Raw genomic sequence first — 20,532 nt, forward strand, 5'->3', positions numbered from 1 at the left:
TCCAGCCTTTGAAGATCCTTTGGGTGGGAGACCATTCCATTTCCAGCTCTTGCCAGGTTTCAGCAAGTTTATTCATAAGCCCGTCCCGTCCCACTTCCTCATCAATGTGCAGTTTTTCTTAAAGAAAGAAACTGTACAAGAAGAATGCATATCTATATTTTTCTCAGTGTGAGCATTTCTAAAACATCTCTCTCCACCCCCACCCCCCTTAAAGTGGCATTTAAAGGGGGTGGGAAGTTGGTACATTTTTCTCCAGCTCAGAATTGTGCTGCAAAGTTTGGAGGCGATGTAGGTTGCGGAAGATAACGCTGCATTCTGATCCGCACAGCAGTCAGATTCCTTCAGCACCCATAGCTGAAAGGCCTTGGTTTTCAGGTAGAAGCGTTAGAAGTGGCTGCCCTCCTAATATGCTTGTGGCACATGTGTGGAGAGTCAAATGGCAAGGTGAGGCATGAGTTCCTTTCCAGGGAAGGAATCGGATGAAACTTGCACCCTCCAGAAGGTGTCCGAAAGCCTCCCATCCTTTTGGTTTCCCGTGGATCTGGGCCGGGCCTCGAGGAGGCTCTTGTGATTTTCTTCCAAGTATTAATTACAGCCGCCGACGTGGCCGGTGTTTTCTTTTCTGTCACCCTGAGTCACCGCCTGTCGAGTGATGTGAGCAGAGGCCGACTTAAGTGGCAACGTGACGCCCGGGTGTCAAAAGTCTGCATTGTTTCACCTGCCAGCAAATGTCTGGGTGAAAGTTCATAGCATTGCAAGGAGACGTGTGGCCTGGAGAAAAGGAGGCGAGGATTTAAGAAACCTCTCTTCCTGCACGCCCAGAAATGCCGACGCTTGGCTCTCAGTCTCCGTTATCACCTCAATGACAACGGTGAAGTCTGCACGGCGCTTTAAGAGAATGAAAAAGCAAGAGAACCCTGTTCTAAGGAGCTTCCAGTTTATAGCTGACCTTGGAGAAAGGACAGAAAGGTGCAGGAGATGATGGGAATGAAAAAAAATGAGCAAAACATAGTTTATATGTCTTGGGACATAAGAAAGGGATGTGGGTTCAGCTTTGACCATCACTTTGGGCTTGAACCAATAATAATAATAATAATAATAATAATAATAATAATAATAATAATAATAATTTATTATTTATACCCCGCCCATCCGGCTGGGTTTCCCCAGCCACTCTGGGCGGCTTCCAACAAAACACTAAAATACAACAACCTATTAAACATTAAAAGCTTCCCGAAACAGGGCTGCCTTCAGATGTCTTCTAAAAGTTTGGTAGTTGTTGTTCTCTTTGACATCTGATGGGAGGGAGTTCCACAGGGTGGGTGCCACTACCGAGAAGGCCCTCTGCCTGGTTCCCTGTAACTTGGCTTCTCGCAGTGAGGGAACTGCCAGAAGGCCCTCGGAGCTGGACCTCAGTGTCCAGGCAGAACTATGGGGGTGGAGACGCTCCTTCAGGTATACTGGACCGAGGCCATTTAGGGCTTTATAGGTTAGCACCAACACTTTGAATTGTGCTCGGAAACATACTGGGAGCCAGTGTAGGTCTTTAGAGAACCAATAAATCTCCATCTGCCTCAGCTCAACCTATCTGTAAAATTTATGGCATCTGAACTGGCCCTCCAAGTTATTTGAGTCTGTCACCGCAGTCCTTCCCTCTAGCATGAACAGAACTCGGGCTTGATTCTACCCAATGGCTTTGGACCGTACCTTCTTACTTGTGCCGGGTCATCACAAACCGGCGATAAACCCTGTTTGTGGATTTCGCCACATCAGGCTGCAAGTGGGGCGGGGGTGTTTTATAGGTTGGAGTGCTTCTCTGCATTAAACAATAAATATGCATCCCTGCACACAGAAAACGAGCTTGCCAGGGGAAGGGTTGTGGCCTCACCTCCCTGTCTTGCTGGCTTTCTGAATAAAGTGACTCTTTTTCCATGGAGGGGGCGACAGTCGTGAAGGTTCCTCACCTCCATTCCAAAGCAGACCAAGCAGCAGAGAATGTGATGTTCATAGGAAATGGGCCTTCATCTTTATTTAGCCTTTGCGAGGCAAGCTAGGGCAAAGTTTCAGCCAACCTCTGGTCCACCTGCTGAACAACTCAGTGTGCCACCTTCAGCCTCGACATTGTGTGTGTGTGTTTTAAATTATCACCGGTGAAGATTGCTTAATTGGTCATTGCCCCGAGTAATGTGGGGCTTGAGTCACGGAGCAAAAGTGCATCTCCAGGAAAGAGGGAGAGATCTTGGGGCGTGAGGTGCCCCCTAGTGACTGCCTGGTGGCACTGCTGCTTCGCTCTCCCGTTGAGCCAGACAGCTTGTTCCCCTTCCCCTCTGTTGTGTGGGCACCACACCCTGCCTTGCGAAAGGGGCACATGTTGGCAGCCATGCGCAGGAGCCTTTCTCAAAGGCTGTGGCTTTGCTCCAAGGCATGCTTGCAAAGGAAGAAGGCGTTCCTTTTTGAGCAAAAGTCCATTTCACTTCCACAGCTTCAGGCACCTCGTTTACATCTTTGGCATCTTCGCTTCAGTGGCTGTTTTGGATTTTGTTATGGGGGCTTGGCTTTGATGTTCCTTGTTGTGGCTTCCTTCATATCGGTTAGTTCAATAGTGATAGCATTATTGTTATTGTGTCGTAGATTGTAAGCCGTGTTGAGTATCTTTGCAAATTAAGCAGGCTATATATCTACTTTAAAAACAACAAGCCGAGTATTATTATTAATTAGGTTTCTCTGCTCACACCACAGTTCACTAAAACAGGGTTTCCCAAACCGGTCTCCTGTATAACAAGGAAGGAGACTGCAGAAACCAGTGAAGACACAGGTGGGTAACCCTCAGCCCTTTGACTTCTCTGCTAGAAGGCTCCGTGACAGAGCACCTGCCTTGCTTGCAGATGGTCCCGGGTTCAATCGCTGGCATGTCCAGATGGAGCTGGAGGAGAGCCCCCACTTGAAATCCTGGAGAGGCGCTGCCTGTCAGTGTCGGAGGACGGGGGGTTTGACTCCTGCATAAAGCAGCTTCCTGTGTACCTAAAGACCAGCAGGTGCATCTCAGCTCACTTCCGCTCAGTAGTCAAAGAAGCTAAAATATAGAACGGAATTCGGCATTATGGTAAGGCGATCTTTCGGCTTGCCAGACGGAAAAATCCCACTTCTTCTGCCCCTGCAGGCTGTTCTGTGGGTTCTTCTGACACCCTCCCCAGAGCAGGTTTCAGGGGGCACAGCGGGGAGAAGGAATAACAACAACAACAACAACAATAACAACAACAACAACAACAATTTATTATTTATACCCCGCCCATCTGGTTGGGTCTCCCCAGCCACCCTGGGCAGCTTCCAACAAAGTATTAAAATACAATGGTCTGTTAAACATTAAAAGCTTCCCTAAACAGGGCTGCCTTTAGATGTCTTCTAAAAGTCTGGTAGTTGTTGTTCCCTTTGACATCTGGTGGGAGGGCGTTCCACAGGGCGGGCGCCACCACCAGAAGGCTCTCTGCCTGGTTCCCTGTAGCTTTGCTTCTCGCAGCGAGGGAACCGCCAGAAGGCCCTCAGCGCTGGACCTCAGTGTCCGGGCAGAACAATGGGGGTGGAGACGCTCTTTCAGGTATACTGGACCGAGGCCGTTTAGGGCTTTAAAGGTCAGCGGCAGCACTTTGAATTGTGCTCGGAAACGTACCGGGAACCAATGTAGATCTTTCAAGACCGGTGTTATGTGGTCTCGGCCGCTCCCAGTCACCAGTCTCACTGATGCATTCTGCATTAGTTGTAGTTTCCAGGTCACCTTCAAAGGTAGCCCCACAAAGGAAAGCTATATTGCATGAGAGGAAGACCCTGTGCAGGGTGTTTGCTGCTGGCGCTCATTAGTTGAATCCCGTCCAGATATACAACTATAGATATCAATATTGATAGCTGCTGAGATCACTGATAACCTTTGAAAGAATGAAAGCTAACTTGGACCCTTTGATGGTTTCTGCTACTGAAGCTCCAGGTTTGTGCTTCTCCACTGGGTCTACAGTAATGTGCAAGAAGTGTGGTCCTCCTGGGCTCTCTTGCACAAACACATTCACTCACACAATCTTCCACACCAACAGGCCTTGTGTCATCCCCCTTCCCTTCTCCCACCAGCTACGTTCAGTGGCTGAATGTGTTAAACTGTGTTAGGTCTCAGATGCACAGCTGCAGCGGTGCCACTCTGCCCTGGCCCTCACCCCTTGCCAGGCCAACCAGCGAGCGGATGACAGGTACATTGAAAACACACCTCGGGACTTCAAGCCAAAAAGAAAACGTTTGGTGGCTTCAGTGTTGCTGTAATAGCTGAGTGTTCCTCTCCTGTAGCGCCCGCTTTGTGTGCCTGCTCTGTTGCTTCATTCAGCATAGTGAGGGCACTCCTGCCCTGCCTGCCCCCTGGTGCAGATGGCCAGCCCCTCTCCCTCGTCTCCCTTCTCCTTGCCACAAGCTGGTCTGTTCCAGATGCAGCAGCCTCTCAGGTCCAGCACCTGGCAGCGGAGAGATCTTCTGGGCTCTCCTCCTCTTGTGTCTCCTTCCATGTGCCCACAGCCTTTCCCACTGCAAAGGAGTTTAAGACTTTGGAGGGCTCAGTGTCAGTGATGGATGGAGAGGCAGCTTTCTGTGGTTTCAAAGGCACAAAGCCTCTGATGCGGAATGGAGTTGAAAAGTCAACTTGGAGCTGGGGGTGGGGTGGGGGGTGAAGGAGGATTCATGGTGTGCCCGGGCTTTCAAATCGGGGCACCCTGGGGAACTACCCCTGCTGGTGCTACGGAAAGGCGGGAACAATTCCCTGGGGTATATTGAGGCTCACTGAATGCCCACTGTTTTCTTCAAACCCCCTGCTTTTTTTGTTCTGTTTGTCAGTGGCCTTGGGCACATCACTTAATGGAGGATTTGTGGTCTGCCAGCAGCTCAAAGAGGGCCCCCCTCCCTTGAACAATGGAGGTTTCAAACACGTTGGGAGTTTCGTCAGTCTCCTCTCCCAGCACGCATAGCTAATCTTGTTAGAGGTGACCTCCGGGGCTGGGACTTGCATTGTTGCCGCAGTTTTTGTCCGGTGCTTGAGTGACGATCTGCATTGGGGCGCAGTCATGCGTCCCCTAATTTAATCACCCACTTTGGTCCTCTGTTCCTCTCCCAGAGGGCCCTGAGTCCTCGGGGAAAACCGATTCCGGCTATTTTGAGAAAAGCAGAGGGAAGGGATTGCAGGAGCTGCTGTTGCTGCTGCTTTGGCGATCCCTCGTAGCCGAGTAAGGTTGTCTTCCATGAACACGGTCTTAAAACAGTGAGTCTGTAAGTGACTGCGGAGGCCAATTCTGGATCCACATGTCCTTCCACAGTGGGGACATAGATTTCCAGGCAGGAGTTGATCTGGTGAGCGTTTGCCAAGCGTGCCTTCCTCTTAGCACGTTTCTCCCTAGCCTCCTGAGTTTGAGTGTCTTCAAAGCCCATGACACCTTCGGTAAAGGCTGTTCTCCCATTGGAGCGCTCACAGGAGCAATAGGGGCTAATTAATGGAAGGCGCCCCCCCCCCCGCCACTAATGCTGAATTACCCTGCTTCCCCTCCTCGCCCTGTGAATTTCTCCTTGAATGCTTTTCCAGGGCAAGAGCCGGGATTGGGGTTGAAGACTTAAAAGAAAACACCACGGATGGAAAATTTGCTGCGAGAGCCGTTCACATCTCCTCCTTAAAAAAAAAAAAATTAGAATAGAATAAAATAAACTTTTTGGATAAATAATTCGTTTTGAGAGCTCGAGTGTCCATTAAATGTGGTATTAGTTTCTGCTCCTTAAAACCTACTTCTGAAAAGGAACGTGGCCAAATCGCAGGCTGACTTTACCCTACCAAGTTCCCCAGATGTGTGAAACCAGCCAGCAGAAAGGCGTGGGATGCTTGGGAATAGAGCGAGTGCAGGGCTGAGCTCCTTCAAAGAAACCTCTCTCCCTCCCCACTGCCACCACAGCGAGGAGTATTTTTAGAGTTCACCCAGGGAAGCATCTCCCTGTCTTAACACCTGACCCAGCTTCTGGGCTTGTCTTTGTCTTCTTCTGCTCCATAACAGGGTTTGGGGTTCCTGTTGACCATTTGAACCTCAGACATGCGTAACGTGCTTTGCCGCCTTTGCACTGTCGGTTCTCACAACGACCCTGAGAGGTGGGCCACCAACATTCCCGGTTCACAGGTAGGATTGCCGAGGCAAGAGATGTAGCGAGTTGCCTTGGCACTGTCCAGTGGTGCTCTGCAGGGATTGCTTGAAGCAGCCATGTTTTGGGGAGTCCCAGGGAGGAGAGTCCCCCTAGATTTCTGTGCAGTGCCTCTGGGTTCTTCCCTCGTGCGCCTCTCTCTGATGATGCAAAGCAGGCACGACAGCCGGCGAGAGGCTTTGGCTGGAGTTTGAACCCAGGGCTCTGTCAGCCTGATGGGCAAACTGCTGCCCTGCGCTGGATCGCCTAATAAATATCCTCTCCTCTGGCTGAGGCTTGGCACGCGGCGGCCGGTTTTCCATCTGAACTTTCCCACCACTCTTCTTTGTTGTGGTCAAGATTGAGTAGGTGGAAGGAAGAGTGACGTCAGAGTTCCTAGATTTGCAAGTGGCTCTAAAAGCACCGTTTATATTGGAGGCATGCGCGTATATCTATATATATGGAAAAGAAAATGTCTGGCAAAAAAATTGCGATCCTGCCTGTGAACCATGACCACAGCCGCTGAACGGGGGGGCGGCGGGGTGGGGACCATGTTGAATCTCCAGCGAAGCAGCACATTCAAAAAGAGAAGGTTATAAATGGGGCTCTTTGTGCTCCGAGCTTAAGCAAGTTTTAAAAATCAGCTGCAGGGGAACCCAAATTCCATCCGATGAAAAGCTGAATTTGGGGGGCCCAAATTGATTATGCAAATGAATTGCATTTTAATCCGCTCTCAAGCCCAGCGCAGAGCAAGACAACGAGGCACTGAAGCCTTCAAGTTTCCTACAACTTTCACCATCCCACCCCCACTGTTTTAAGTTTGGTTTCACAGCCATAGGGACTAGAATCTCTCCTTTAAAAAAATTTATTCAGGTAGAGGTGTTGAATTTTATACTCCGTATTGGATTATGAGCTTTGGTGGTGTCGCTCACAGAACCCCAGTGCTCACACACAGCCCTGTGTTTGGGTGTCTGTCCAATGTGTGACACCTGTATGTTTCTCCATCACACTTCCCTTTTTCAAAAAGATGGGTTTTGCCCCCACCCCCGGGGCTGTAACTCAGCCACGTTCTCGCTTTCCATTCATGCAGGGAAAGATGCTCTGCTGTGTCCTCTCTGCCATGCCTTTAGGAAAGACACGCTGCTATTTATGTCAAGTGCAGAAGGTTGCCCTGGGCGCAGAGCCAAGGTTACGGTGACAAAAGCCTTTCTCTTAGGGGAAAGTTCGTAGGTTCTTTACTGAAGGCAGGCACAGCCGAGTGAAAAGCAGGCTTGGGGCCAGAATGTTTTTAACTTAAACCTTTCGCTGGTCAGCGGAGCAAAGGAGATCGTCATCCAGATAGGCGTGGCTGAAGCTGCTGCACAGCAGAATGGTTTTGCTTGCTCTGGCTAGAAGCAGCTCTTGCAATCTCGAGCGAAAAGAAGCCGCATGGCTCAAGGTCTTTTTGTGCCTAGAGATGGAGATGTTAGAGATAGTCAGACGGTGCCTCCTACCAGATCAGGCCTAGCTCAGCGTCTATAATTATTTGTTGTTGTTGTTTAGTCATTTAGTCGTGTCTGACTCTTCGTGACCCCCTGGACCACAGCACGCCAGGCACTTCTTTCTTCCACTGCCTCCCGCAGTTTGGTCAAACTCATGCTGGTAGCTTCGAGAACACTGTCCAACCATCTCGTCCTCTGTCGTCCCCTTCTCCTTGTGCCCTCCATCTTTCCCAACATCAGGGTCTTTTCCAGGGAGTCTTCTCTTCTCATGAGGTGGTCAAAGTACTGGAGCCTCAGCTTCAGGATCTGTCCTTCCAGTGAGCACTCAGGGCTGATTTCCTTAAGAATGGATAGGTTGGATCTTCTTGCAGTCCATGGGACTCTCAAGAGTCTCAAGAGTCTCCTCCAGTAGCAGCGTCTATAATTAATTAATTAATTAATTAATTATACATACATACATACATACCCCACCCTCCCCGGCCAGAGCTGGGCTCAGGGCTGCTAACACCAGTAAAATTACAGTAACAACATAAGGGGGGGGGGAGCGAATTTAAAATACAGGTTAAAATGCAATGTAAAATGCAGCCTCGTTTTAAAAGTACACGCTTCTAGTGAATGGACCCAGGAATTTCTGCATGCAGAGCACATGCTCTGCCCCTGAGCTGTGGCCCCTGCCCCCAGGAACATGGGAAGCTGCTTTCGCTGCCCATTTTGCCTGGAAGTGGCTCTCCAGAGTCTTGGCAAGGGCCTTAGGGTGCCACCTGTGCGCATGGAGCTTTGCAAAAGATAAGCCACACCGCCTTTCTCAAAACCTGCTGCAGGAGCTAGCGAGACCTATAGTACCTTAAAATCAGAACAAATTCTTCCAAAATGCATAACGATCTTCAACCCGTGGCGGCCTGCCTGATCCCTTTTTCCTCCACCCGTTGCCTCTTCAGACCCCACTGTTGAGATACAGGCTGCATGGCAGGTATTTCTCTTGCAAAGGCAGTTCACCTTTGGCCCTGCAGATGTTGCTGGACAGGGTAGATACCTCTCACAACACATCACACCTTTTAATGGCCCTGTTGAATTCTCAGTCAGGGCAGCGATACGATTTCTCCCACCAGCTCAATACTTGCTTGTAGGTGAAATGAGGATCCCAACCCTGGTCTGTTGCACAGGACCACAAAACTAGGAGGTGGGGATAAGCTGAGAGGAAGGAATGCACCCTGTTTTAGGGCCTGATCTTCAGCATGTGACACCACACAACTTTGGGGTAAGAACACATGGGAAGCGAGCCTTGGTTTGTTAGTAGAGACATTCAACCTGTTCACTTGGGGTGGGCTAGGAGTTTCTTCCATGCAGCCAGACAGAGATGATGCAAATTGGAAGAACGTCAGACTTCCTTTTGTTTCTGACAGTGTGCTGAAGGTTACAAGCCCGTGGACAGGAGAGCGTTTAAAAATGGAGACCTAGAAACATTTGACTAACTCTAACCACCGTTGGTTATGTTCCTGCCAAGCCAAGCTGCCCCCTATGCCACCTCTGGCATTTTTCTGCTCATGTGGTGCTGAAGGCGTTTGCCACCCTCAAGAAATCCCAACTAGTCTTCTTGGCAGCTCTTATTCAAGGGCCTATGACATCTTAATTTATCAGTGAGCCTCCTTGGGTAGGTGAGCCTCTGTTGTTCTCAGCCTTCCCAATCCCCCTCATTCCCACCGAATCCGCCCCCCGGCATGAAGAACGGCCCTTTTGTGCCCAGTGCCAATGAGCTGGAAAGGGCGATTTGTCAGGCACGGAGACGGCTGTGCCGCAGCGCTCTCCTCCGAAGAATGCAGCCGGGTGATGGATGAGCTCCGTGTCTCTCTTCCCTGCCGCAAGTTGAACCTGGTGGCAAGTTGATGGAACAAAATGACGGCAGGCATATATCCCAGAAACGGCTTGCCGTGACGGGATCCAGCAGGGCCTCACCTCGCTGTCCTTTCTGCGGTCCCCAAGCGCGGAAGCAGCAGTGAACTTTGCCTTTGTGAACAGAGGGGCAACGACGGAGGCTTTTGTCAAAGCTAGTTGGACCTGGACCCCACAAATACAGGGTGGGGTGTTGGGCTGCTGGACCAATTGCTGTCACTCATTATGGTCCGCAGCCTGCAAGTTTAGCATCGTAACATTTAGAAATTTCCTCCTTCTGAGTCAGACCTCACAAGCCCCGGCATGTCTACTCTCTACGGCAGACCCCCCCCCCCCCATATTTAAATTGAATTTTATATTTATTTTTGGTTTGGAGAATAACTGGTGTGAGCCTCCCCTCCCCCTGCCCTATGGTGTGGCTTACATTACTCCATGAGAAAACTGGTCTAGCTTTCCAGGGTGGCAGGGATTCAAATGCCCAGCTCGCCACACGGCCTCCTCCCAAGGCCGCTCCCAATACAAAACCTGCCTGGATGTCCAGTGAGGGTTTCTGATGAATCCCAGTGGCGCAACATCAAGTTGTGGCTGATCGACCTGCTCCAGATGAGGTTGAGGCATCGGAACAAACTGGAGAACCCAGCTTGTGGGTGTATTGGGCTTTGGTACACAAATAGCTGGGTTTGAATAAAATTGCAGGTTTGCACCTGTGCAGAGATGTGTGGACTCTGCAGCGGCTGCACCTTGGGCAGTCTTAATTAGGGTCAGGGGAGCTCGGCTGCTTCGATTTCCGCTTGCTGCCTTGCAGGGGAGTGCGAATTGGCTCAGCGTCTAATGAGCCGGCATGCTGGCTGTGCAAAGGGCCCACTGGTGGAAGGGCGACTTAATAAAGCCTTTGCTCTTTCATAGGCTGTTAATTTTACTTCTCGGGTTTTTCCTCGGGTCCAGGAACTGTCTGCAAATAAAGCCAGTCTCTCTGTGGTGTTTGCTTCGTTTGCAAAGGTCAGGTCCGCTGTCCATTCTGCAAAATGTCCAGAAGCGTTGAGGGCAACCTGCGGCTCACTCCAGGAGTCCTCCTTGTGAAAGCCGTTTCATTAGCATCTCCGCCACACCTCATCAGGCTAGATCAGAATAACTCCCTCTTCAAGCAAGGCAGACTGCCAAGAGGTTATCCAGTCCTAAAGAGCTGCTTCTCTAAGAGCAGTTAGTCTCCCTGGAGGCCATGAGTGTTTGGTGGGGGACAGGACTCCTATAATTGAATGGGGGGGGGGGGGGAGAGAAAGATTCCCACTCACACAAGACCAGTGTGTCCGGGAGAAGATAAATGAGGAACGTGCTCCTTGACATGCCAGTTTTGTGTGTGCAGGAAAGGCTTTTGTTTGACGTAGGCTTATTTGAGAATTTCACTTGGTTTGCACTTGTAAGCAAAGTTGTCCACTCCAGTGTTTGCTTCCCAGACTAATGCGCAGATTGGGAGGCGCTTATCCTTTCGATTGTGCTCTGAATTTTGTGTTTCCGTTCTCGGCTTAAAAAGATGCTGCAAAAATGTGTTTGGGGTGGGGGAATGTGTGCAATTTAAAATGTGCGTTTTCAAGTCTCTTTTGCTAAGTTCAGAAAGCATGACAGAATGGGCTGGTAATTGATTGAACACATGCAAAATGGGCACATCATAGAATTGTGGAGTTGGAAGGGACCACGAGGGTCATCTAGTCCAACCCCGTGCCGTGCAGGAATCTTTTTGCCCAGCGTGGGGCTCGAACGCACAACCCTGGTTCACACTCTTATCAGCTGAGCTATCTTGCTGGCAATGTGTGCCACCCCTAGTTTGACAGAGCATTTGTTTGCCAATGTGAATCCTGATCTGTAGGGAACCCTTGGTGAGCATTTGGCCAAGGTGGTAGGATTCTGGGCTGCTTGCTCTCACACACCCTTCTATTAAAAACCTCCCGGCATTTAATAGACTAGTGGATGAGGGAAAGGGCTATGCTCTATCTTCAACCCTGATATGCTAGATTAAAGGTAAAGGGACCCCTGACCGCTAGGTCCAGTCGCGGACGACTCTGGGGTTGCGGCGCTCATCTCGCTTTATTGGCTGAGCGAGCCTGCGTACAGCTTCCGGGTCATGTGACCAGCATGACTGAGCCCCTTCTGGCAAACCAGAGCAGCGCACGGAAACACCACTTACCTTCCCGCCAGAGTGGTACCTATTTATCTACTTGCACTTTGAGGTGCTTTCGAACTGCTAGGTTGGCAGGAGCAGGGACCGAGCAACGGGAGCTCACCCCGCCGCGGGGATTTGAACCGCCGACCTGCTGATCGGCAAGCCCTAGGCTCTGTGGTTTAACCCACACCACCCCCCGCGTCCCTGGGTTTTTATTTTAATGTGGCGAAGCATTCAAAAACATGGCATGTGCGCGTGCGCAAACACACATTCTACTCTTCCTCCTCCTCTGGGAAGGGCCACAGCTCACTGGTGGAGTTTGCATGCAGGAAATCTCATGTTTGATCCCCAGGAACTCCAGGTAGGGTAGGAAAAGACCCCCTGCCTGAGCTCCTGGAGAACCACCATCAGTCGCAGTCAACAATCTTGAGTTCAGTGGAACAGTAGAAGGCAGCTTCTTCCATGCCTACAATTGACCAGCCTAGCGCTGCTCTCAGGGACTGTCGGAGCATCATACTTGGGTTGGAGAAAGACTTTTTGCTTAGATTGAATGGGCCTGAGAATCTGGGCGCTCTCTCTCTCTCTCCTGCACACACCCGCATTCCCCTCCTTCCTGACACTCTTGTCCCTGTGTGGCTTGGCTCAGTTGCTCGATTCACCTGCTTGAGGAACCTGTGGCCCTCGAGGTGTTGCTGGATTCCATCTCCCAGCAGCCCCAGCAGCCAGCATGACCCAGGATGATGGGAAATGTAGTCCCATGACATCCGCATAGCAGCTAGGTCCCCAGCCCCTGGCTTAGGGTGATAAGTGTAGGAACAGGGGGTGGTTCATTCTCTCCTTAGACCAGGCATGGTTTGGATGGCTACCTCCTCACCCCTTTCCCTTTCAAACCCATTCCAGCTGTTGGGGGGGGGACTCTAAGTAAGCCCCAATGTGTGTTTATTAGCGAGTTGCTTGTTCAGAAACTCCACCGTCCTTCAACAAAATCTGTGCAGAGCTGTATTAAATTCCATTTTTCCTCCTCCTCTTCTTCTTCTTCAGTGTAGTAGCCAAATGAGTTTTTCCCTGCCTCAAATGAACTGGCCTTAGATAACACAGGACTTGACCCACTATTCCGAAACCCTTTCTTGGATTTCCAGCAAATACTCCCTCCCAGCCCCTCCTGGGCTCCCCACGTTTTTTCCAGGTCACCCTGTGCAGCCCCCTGCTGGACACGGGGCCAAACTGCAAGCTCTTCCAACTGGCTTTTGGATTAACTCTGTGCCAAAGGAAGAATTTGTCGCCTTTCCCTTTGCGGTTTTCCTCCTCTCTCTTTCTCTCTCCCTCCCAAATGTGCTTGGAGGGCCGCAGGGCAGAAACTTTCAGAGAAAGGGGCTCGTGGGAAGTCCGGCCGCTGGGGGAGAATCCTGCACCCCAGAGGAGGCGGAGAGCTGCTTCTTGCATGGCCATGGATGTGTGTGGGTGGTGGATTTGGAGTGTGTTCGAAGGTGGGGGGGGGAGGGAGCTGTCATGACCCACGCCATTTCGGGAGAACCGCAAACACTTTATAGCAACAAAGGAGTGGAAAAAGCCAGTGCTTTTTCTGCAAGGCATGTGACTCTGTCTTCCCTGAGGTTTGGAGCCCTGCTCTATGTTCCAGGCCTCAGCGGTTGAGTGTCAGCCTTGGTGAGGTTGGTCTCTCCCCTCAGCCTTTCATGGGGTTGCTGCCGCGGCTGAGAACATTGCCTAAATGTGGTTGTGTGTGTGTTGTTGTTTTTTTAAAAAAATCTTTCTCTTTCCCCCCACCTCCCTCCCTCCCTCCTTCCTTCCTTCCTTCCTTTCTTTCGTTCTCCTCCTTTCTGCAGCTGAAACTCTCGTTTACTTTGGACAAGGAGAGCGGGATGCCACAAGGATGTTACATCTATCAGTACCGGGACAGCAACAAGTAAGGCCTGCAAAAACCCTACACAACTAGTGTGTGTAAGTGTGTAGGAGGAACAGGAGTGCAAGGCTGACCCCCTTCTCTCTGGCCCTGGGGAATCAGAACTGCTTGGGCACGTAAGGGGCACAGTGGATTTTGGACCCCCTTCTGCTTCTTTGCATCCCACCCTTTCTCTTGGAAACTCAGGGTGGCAGTTTAGCCTTGCAGCAACAGCCATGTAAGGTAGGCTAGGGCAGTGACCGTTTGCCTCCCCACAAGCCACGTAGTTAAACGTGGATTGGAGCCTCAGAACGACTGCATTTGCAGCTGTCCTCTGAGGCAAACAAATGTGGCACGCCTACCGGGGGTCCGGCAAACTATTGGTGGGTCTGGATCTAAGATGGGTGGCCACAGCAGCACTCCCACCATAGAAATATTTGTTTTGTTTTGTTTAAATGGATCCCCAATTGCACGCTTGAGTGAAAGGTGAATCCCAGGTCTGAACACATTGAAGACTACCACAGCCAACTGGAGGCTGTTGGTTTCCTTGCAGGTGGGTGGGGGATTTGGGAGTTGAGGGGTGGAAGCTTGCAGGCGAGGGGGCAGAGGAGAGTTATAGATTGGCACTGCCAACCCAGCCCAGATACAGGAGCACAATGGGATATACAGGCAGAGGAAACATTCTGCTCATTCAAGGTGCACAGCTATTGCCTGTGTTTGCAAACATTCTACCACCCAGACCAGGCCAGGATAGGATCGGAAATGGCAGGCCCAGGCACTGAGTGTGGCCCTCCCTGCCTCTCTGCCTGGCCCTCAGGACTCTTGACTTGGCTGCCCCTTTCCATGCCACGCCCTTCTCTGGCCCTGCCCCCCTGCCCTTCTCTAGAGATATTGCGTGGCTGCCGTGTGACCTTGAAACTCTTGAACGCATGGATGCAGGACGAAGTATGGTCTCTGCCTGATCATGCCCACTTTCGATGCACCCTCCACAAGGGAATGTGCTCCACACCCAACACAACCGTCTGTGTCACAAGCACAAAGCAAGAACTGGGAATGCGCAGCGCATCACTGAAAAGAGTGAGCCAGTTTAGCCATAGGCAACAGGTGAAGTAACACTGTGTCTTATAAGGAGAAGGAATTTGGCATCTAGAAAACATTTGCCCCTTGTAAGTCTGCTCCCCACTAGACACACACAGAAAGTACTTTTTCATACAGTGCAGGAAAGAAACATATTCTTCCTCCCTCCCTGTTTGTTCGGGGTTTTTTCAACTGCAAGGAAGCTGGAACAACCACTTTTGCTTTTGAATTAGCCTAATTCCTCATTGCATCTGAAGTCAGGGAACTGTGGTTTGTTTTAACTTTGGTTAGGATTGACCATGGTTTTTGATCTGGGCTTGTTCACTTGCTAAAGTTTAAGCAAGCTACAGTTCCTGAATTTAGGCATGATGAGGAACCGTGGCTTGTTTGAAAGCAGGTGAATTTCCTCCTTTGAAAGAGAAGGGGATTGGGGAGTGGGGAGCTTGCAGTCCCAAGCTTGTGCAGTCACAAAGCAGGGTCATTCACATAGCAAGTAGCTAAGGTTTCACATTAGCACCTGAGCCTCTTAACATCCCTGGCATCTCCAGGCAGGATGGGGAGAAATTCCCTGTCTGGAAGCCTGGAGAACACGTACCAGTCAGCATAGCTGACCTGTCAGACTCAGTGTAAGGCAGCTTTCTGTGTTCCTAACCTGGCTTAGCTCTACCAAATCAGTGGGTCTGGAAAGCACTTTAGCCAGATGACACCCCCAGATGCTTTGAGCTTCATCTTCTAAACAGACCGGCTTTCAGTGCAACTTCCTTACTTGTGCAACTTACATACTCACAAAACTTGGGTATTTTTCTGACAATATTTTTGCCATTGAAAATCTGTTTTTTCCCCCTACCCTCCCGAAATACGCTGGAGTCCATTGATGGAAAACTTCAACCACTGCGGCCTTTTGGCATTCCTATCAAATTGGTTAATTGCAGCTTATTGTAATCTGCAGTCTCAACATGGATTTCTAAGGTGGCTTAAAGCAAGTCTGTTCCAAATAACGCAGCTTGTGCATGCCACGCCAAGCGCAGCAGTTGTCGCCTCTAATGGAAACCGAGCAAGCAGCAATTAATCAAACTTTTAATGAAATGCATTCAACACTGTTTGGGCCACTGTGGGTGCATCACCGATAGCATTGCTGTGCGACGTGAAAACACAACACCCACCAGAATTGAACTCTGTGTGTAACATCTAGGTTTTTGTGTTCATAGTGCATATATGTACACACCTGTATTCCTGTAGTTTATTCAGGAATTGTGCATGCCTGTAGGAGGCCCCAGTACAAACGCCTTCTCCAACGTGGTTGGCTTTAGGTGGCCTCTTATCTCTCAGCCCTGGCCTGTACATTGCCTTGATAGGCTTGTGTTGAAGGTGATTGATTGATTAACTTGTAATAGAATAGAATCATAGAATCATAGAGTTGGAAGAGACCACAAGGGCCATCGAGTCCAACCCCCTGCCAAGCAGGAAATATTGTAATATTGCCACCATGTATCAGTAGGATGGAAGGGACGCGGGTGGCTCTGTGAGTTAAACCGCAGAGCCTAGGACTTGCCGATCAGAAGGTCGGCGGTTCGAATCCCCGCAACAGGGTGACCTCCCATTGCTCAGTCCCTGCTCCTGCCAACCTAGCAGTTCGAAAGCACGTCAAAGTGCAAGTAGATAAATAGGTACCACTCTGGTGGGAAGGTAAACGGTGTTTCCGTGCGCTGCTCTGGTTTGCCAGAAGGGGCTTAGTCCTGCTGGCCACGTGAACCGGAAGCTGCACGCCGGCTCCCTCGGCCAAGAAAGCGAGATGAGCTCCGCAACCCCAGAGTCGGCCACGACTGGACCTAATGGTCAGGGGCCCCTTTACCTTTACCTATCAGCAGGATGGCTTTTTATTATTATTGTTTTTCTATCATGTTGCTGCTAGTTCTGCTGACTGCTCAGGTCAAAGATGCCCTGGCAACTGGGAGGTCATATTGCCATAGGATTCTGCCATCTCTTATTCAGACGGATGTTCCCAATAGCTTGATGCAGCACCTCTTCTCTTGCACCTACAGTGGTGCCTCGCAAGACGAAATTAATCCGTTCCATGAGTCTCTTCGTCTTGCAGTTTTTTCGTCTTGCGAAGCACGGCTATTAGCGGCTATTAGCGGCTTAGCGGCTATTAACGGCTTAGCGGCTTTAAGAAAAAGGAAACAAACTCGCAAGAACTTGCAAGATGTTTCGTCTTGTGAAGCAAGCCCATAGGGAAATTCATCTAGCGGAACAACTCAAAAAACGGAAAACCCTTTCGTCTAGCGAGTTTTCCGTCTTGCGAGGCATTCGTCTTGCGGGGCACCACTGTACTCAGATTCCACCCCACGCTGCACCAAATTAGCCATTGAATCAGGCTTAGGCTGTGTTCACACTCCCCTTTACTGTGCACTTACCGCATTTCCAGTGTTGGGTTTCTAGTCTGTGCTCACATGAGGTGTGAACGCATTAGCATTTCTCTAAAGCTCGCTGTCTTGTGTTTCTTCCCCTCTTGGGCATTGTTTCCTTGAGCCCTGATCAGGGCCTGCAGCTCAGTTAACTCTGCCTGCTTCTGTTGTCGGTTTACTGGGGATTGATTGCTCAGATGAATTCATTTCCAACAGCAGTTGCCTGTTATTAAATCAAGTTCTGTCAGTAATTCATGGCACTGGATTAATTCCTAGTGGTGATTTACTACCTGACACCATTTGAGTGGGGGAGCAGGGGGGGGGGGCTCCTGTCCATTTGAGTCCCCCAGCTTCCTCAGCTTGCCTTTGAGTCTCATCTTCTGTAATGTTTTCTGAGATTGATTGACTTAAGCTAAATTACCTGCTTTTTGAGCCACAAAGATCACCTTAATCCTGCTTCATTTGTGTCTTAGATCCTGGGAAGCTTTTTTCAGTAGCTCTTGCCTTTTGACTTCTGCCACAGAGCCTCCTGCTGACCCCTGGTTGCCCCATTTGAAACCACAGCCTCCTGTACCTCAGTTGACCTCAACCCCTGTGAGCATGCACTGGTGACAACATTGAGCATGCATGGGGACAGATACCCCCACATTATCAACGACCCTTGCTGTGAATACAAACCAAAACCAATCGGACACTAAGGAAGCTGTGCTGATGTGAACAGCTAGGCGGGGAAGCCCTGTGAAACATACCAGAGGGTAATAATAATAATAATAATAATAATAATAATAATAATTTTTTTATTTATATCCTGCCCTCCCCAGCTGAAGCTGGGCTCAGAGTGGCTAACAATAGTAAAAGTACAGTGGTACCCCGCAAGACGAACGCCTCGGAAGACGAAAAACTCGCTAGACGAAGGAGTTTTTCGTTTTCTTAGCCGCTTCGCAAGACGCATTTCCCTATGGGCTTGCTTCGCAAAACGAAGCTTGCGCCGCAAGCTCCGGGGATAGCGGGGAAGCGCAGCGCGTCTTCCCCGCTGTCCCCGGACCCCTTTTGAACCAAGGGGCGGCAACGGGGAGAAGCAATCTTCTCCCCGCTGCCCCTTGCTTTAAAACAGGTCCGGGGACAGAGGGGAAGGCGCGCGGCGCTTCCCCTCTGTCCCCGGACGGTCTCCATAGGAACGCATTGATTGATTTTCAATGCATTCCTATGGGAAACCGTGCTTCGCAAGACAAAAAACTCGCAAGAAGAAAAAACTTGCGGAACGAATTAATTTAGTCTTGCGAGGCACCACTGTAACACAGCATTTTAAAATCAATTCATTTTAAAATCAATTCAAAATCAAATTAATGGCAACCATTGGGCTGGAGTTCTGTGAGGATTACCAAAGGAGGGGGTCAGACTGTGCCTTGGCCAAAGGCCTGGTGGAACAGCTCTGTCTTGCAGGCCCTGCGGAAAGATGTCAAGTCTTGCAGGGCCCTAGTCTCTTGTGACAGAGTGTTCCACCAGATCGGGGCCACAGCTGAAAAAGCCCTGGCTCTGGCTGAGGCCAGCCTAACCTCCCTGTGGCCCGGGACCTCCAAGATGTTTTTGTTTGGGAACAGCGTCACTGGCTCTAAGGCAATAATGTGAATGCACCCTTAAAGTGGGTGAGATCCAGACCTCTTGAGAGACAGGCAGAGGAGAGAGACAGAAGGAGAGGCAACTAGCCATGATGTCCGTCCTCCGTGTTCATGGTTGGAGGCCGTAAAGTTTTGAGTACTAGTTGTTGGAAATATGGGAGGGGAGAGGGCTCTTGTGGTCGGATCCTGCTTGCTGGTTTCCCACAGGCACCTGGTTGGCCACCGGGAGAGCAGGATGCTGGACTGAATGGGCCTTTGGCCTGATCCAGCCAGCTCCACTTATGGGCTGTAGGCTGTGCGCTCAACACCGGCATAAAAGGCAACAGGACTGCATTTCAAAACACATTTGCATGTCATTGCACACATCAGCACAGCTGGATACTTTTCCAAGTTGTGCACCGTCCATGCTCACTGGTGGTCAGAGAGAGGGCATGGATGTCTTCCCATGGACCACATTTTCCATCAAAGCTGGTTTGGCGTGAAATGCATGGGGGGCGGGGAGCCCTGCAGCCTTTCTCGAGAAACTCTGTAATGGACATGGTGGGTGGTGACTAAGGTAGATGGCTTCACAAAGCAGAGTTGGGGGAGTGCTGCATGCAGAGTGAATGAGCATGTGTGTGTGTGTGTGTGTGTGTGTGTGTGTGTGTGTGTGTGTGTACACAGCCACAGTCTCTTTAGGGATGACTGCTGCCCCCTCTTTATAGTTGCAGAAGACTTTACCGGACCAAATTTGTGCATTGAACACCTGCATTCTGCCTTGGAAGCAACAGAAGACAGGTCCCCTATGCTCATTTCAAAGATTTTGACTCTGTAAACTGCAGACTTGCTTCAGACTCGGGATCCAGCAGATTCGGGGTTGGGAAGGCATTTTCCCGTAAGGCAGTGTGTTTCCTTCCCCCCTTCTCCTGTAGAACGTGGCTTGGCTCTGTCGCTCGAGTCGTCCGGAGCTACTTGCTCTTTGCTTTGGCTCCTTGTGCGCCAGCCTTGATTTTGCTGGTTAAGGGTGTCAGAGTTAAAGTGAGGAGGATCCTGTCGTGGGGTCAGGGCATGGCCCCTGGGCTCCCTTCTCAGCCTCCAACTCAGTGGTCTTCCTTGCAAACAGGGGGGCTCCTTGGCCAGAATGCCGTCTGAGTTCTAAGTAGGTCTGGCTCTGAGTTTTACGGTGGTGGTGCTGCTGGCAGTGCATTTTGTTGTCTTTCGCATATTCATGGCAAGTGATGTTTGTACTGAATCCACTAGAAACCCAGTGGGCCAGCCATAGCAAGGAGACTGCAACGTCCACTGTGGCCTTTTTGGAGGAGGTTGGCATGATCACTGCTCTGACAGCGAACTTGGGTCAAATGCGGTCTCTAACCCTCAGTTCCCCACCTGTAACTTTGTTGGCTTAAAGAATGGGGTTCAAATACTACAAATGTAAACCTGTTTCATTTCCTGGGCTCTCCCCCCTCCCCTAAGCACCTTGGGAATTGTAGTTTTTGGAGACTAGCGGTGTTTCCTTGCGAGAGAACACAAACCTCTGGGCACTGCCAGGGTCCCTTGCCCTGGGGCTCATGGACCAATCTGAAACTTGGCTTCTGTTTGTGCTGTGGACATCATCTTAAGGCTGCAAAGGAGATGTTTAAAATACAGGTGGCGAGGCCACCTGCAGGGACAGAGCCACAGTCAGGTGCTAAACCTGAACCAAGGCTCCATCCCTTCCACGATGGGAATTTAGTTCTGAGTCAAAATTCCCAGGCCCATTATGGGACATGCTGCAACTTTCTGAGGATTGGCTTGGGAGGAGGAGAGTTTTGGGATGGGATAGAAGTTGCCAAACATC

The 20,532-nt window shown here is 50.3% G+C and overlaps 1 protein-coding gene across 2 annotated transcripts in view; it reads left to right on the forward strand.

The window, feature by feature from the left end:
- DIS3L2 (DIS3 like 3'-5' exoribonuclease 2) overlaps positions 1-20,532 on the forward strand; it is a 201,501-nt gene that overhangs the window by 142,898 nt on the left and 38,071 nt on the right. For both annotated transcript variants that reach the window (XM_028731804.2, XM_077929633.1), the window contains exon 15: positions 13,557-13,636. In XM_028731804.2, the coding sequence (XP_028587637.2) occupies positions 13,557-13,636 (80 nt within the window). The remainder of the gene's footprint in view (positions 1-13,556; positions 13,637-20,532) is intronic.

The sequence above is a fragment of the Podarcis muralis genome, chromosome 6 (genome assembly GCF_964188315.1).
Source record: "Podarcis muralis chromosome 6, rPodMur119.hap1.1, whole genome shotgun sequence".
In the NCBI taxonomy this organism is placed as follows: domain Eukaryota; kingdom Metazoa; phylum Chordata; class Lepidosauria; order Squamata; family Lacertidae; genus Podarcis; species Podarcis muralis.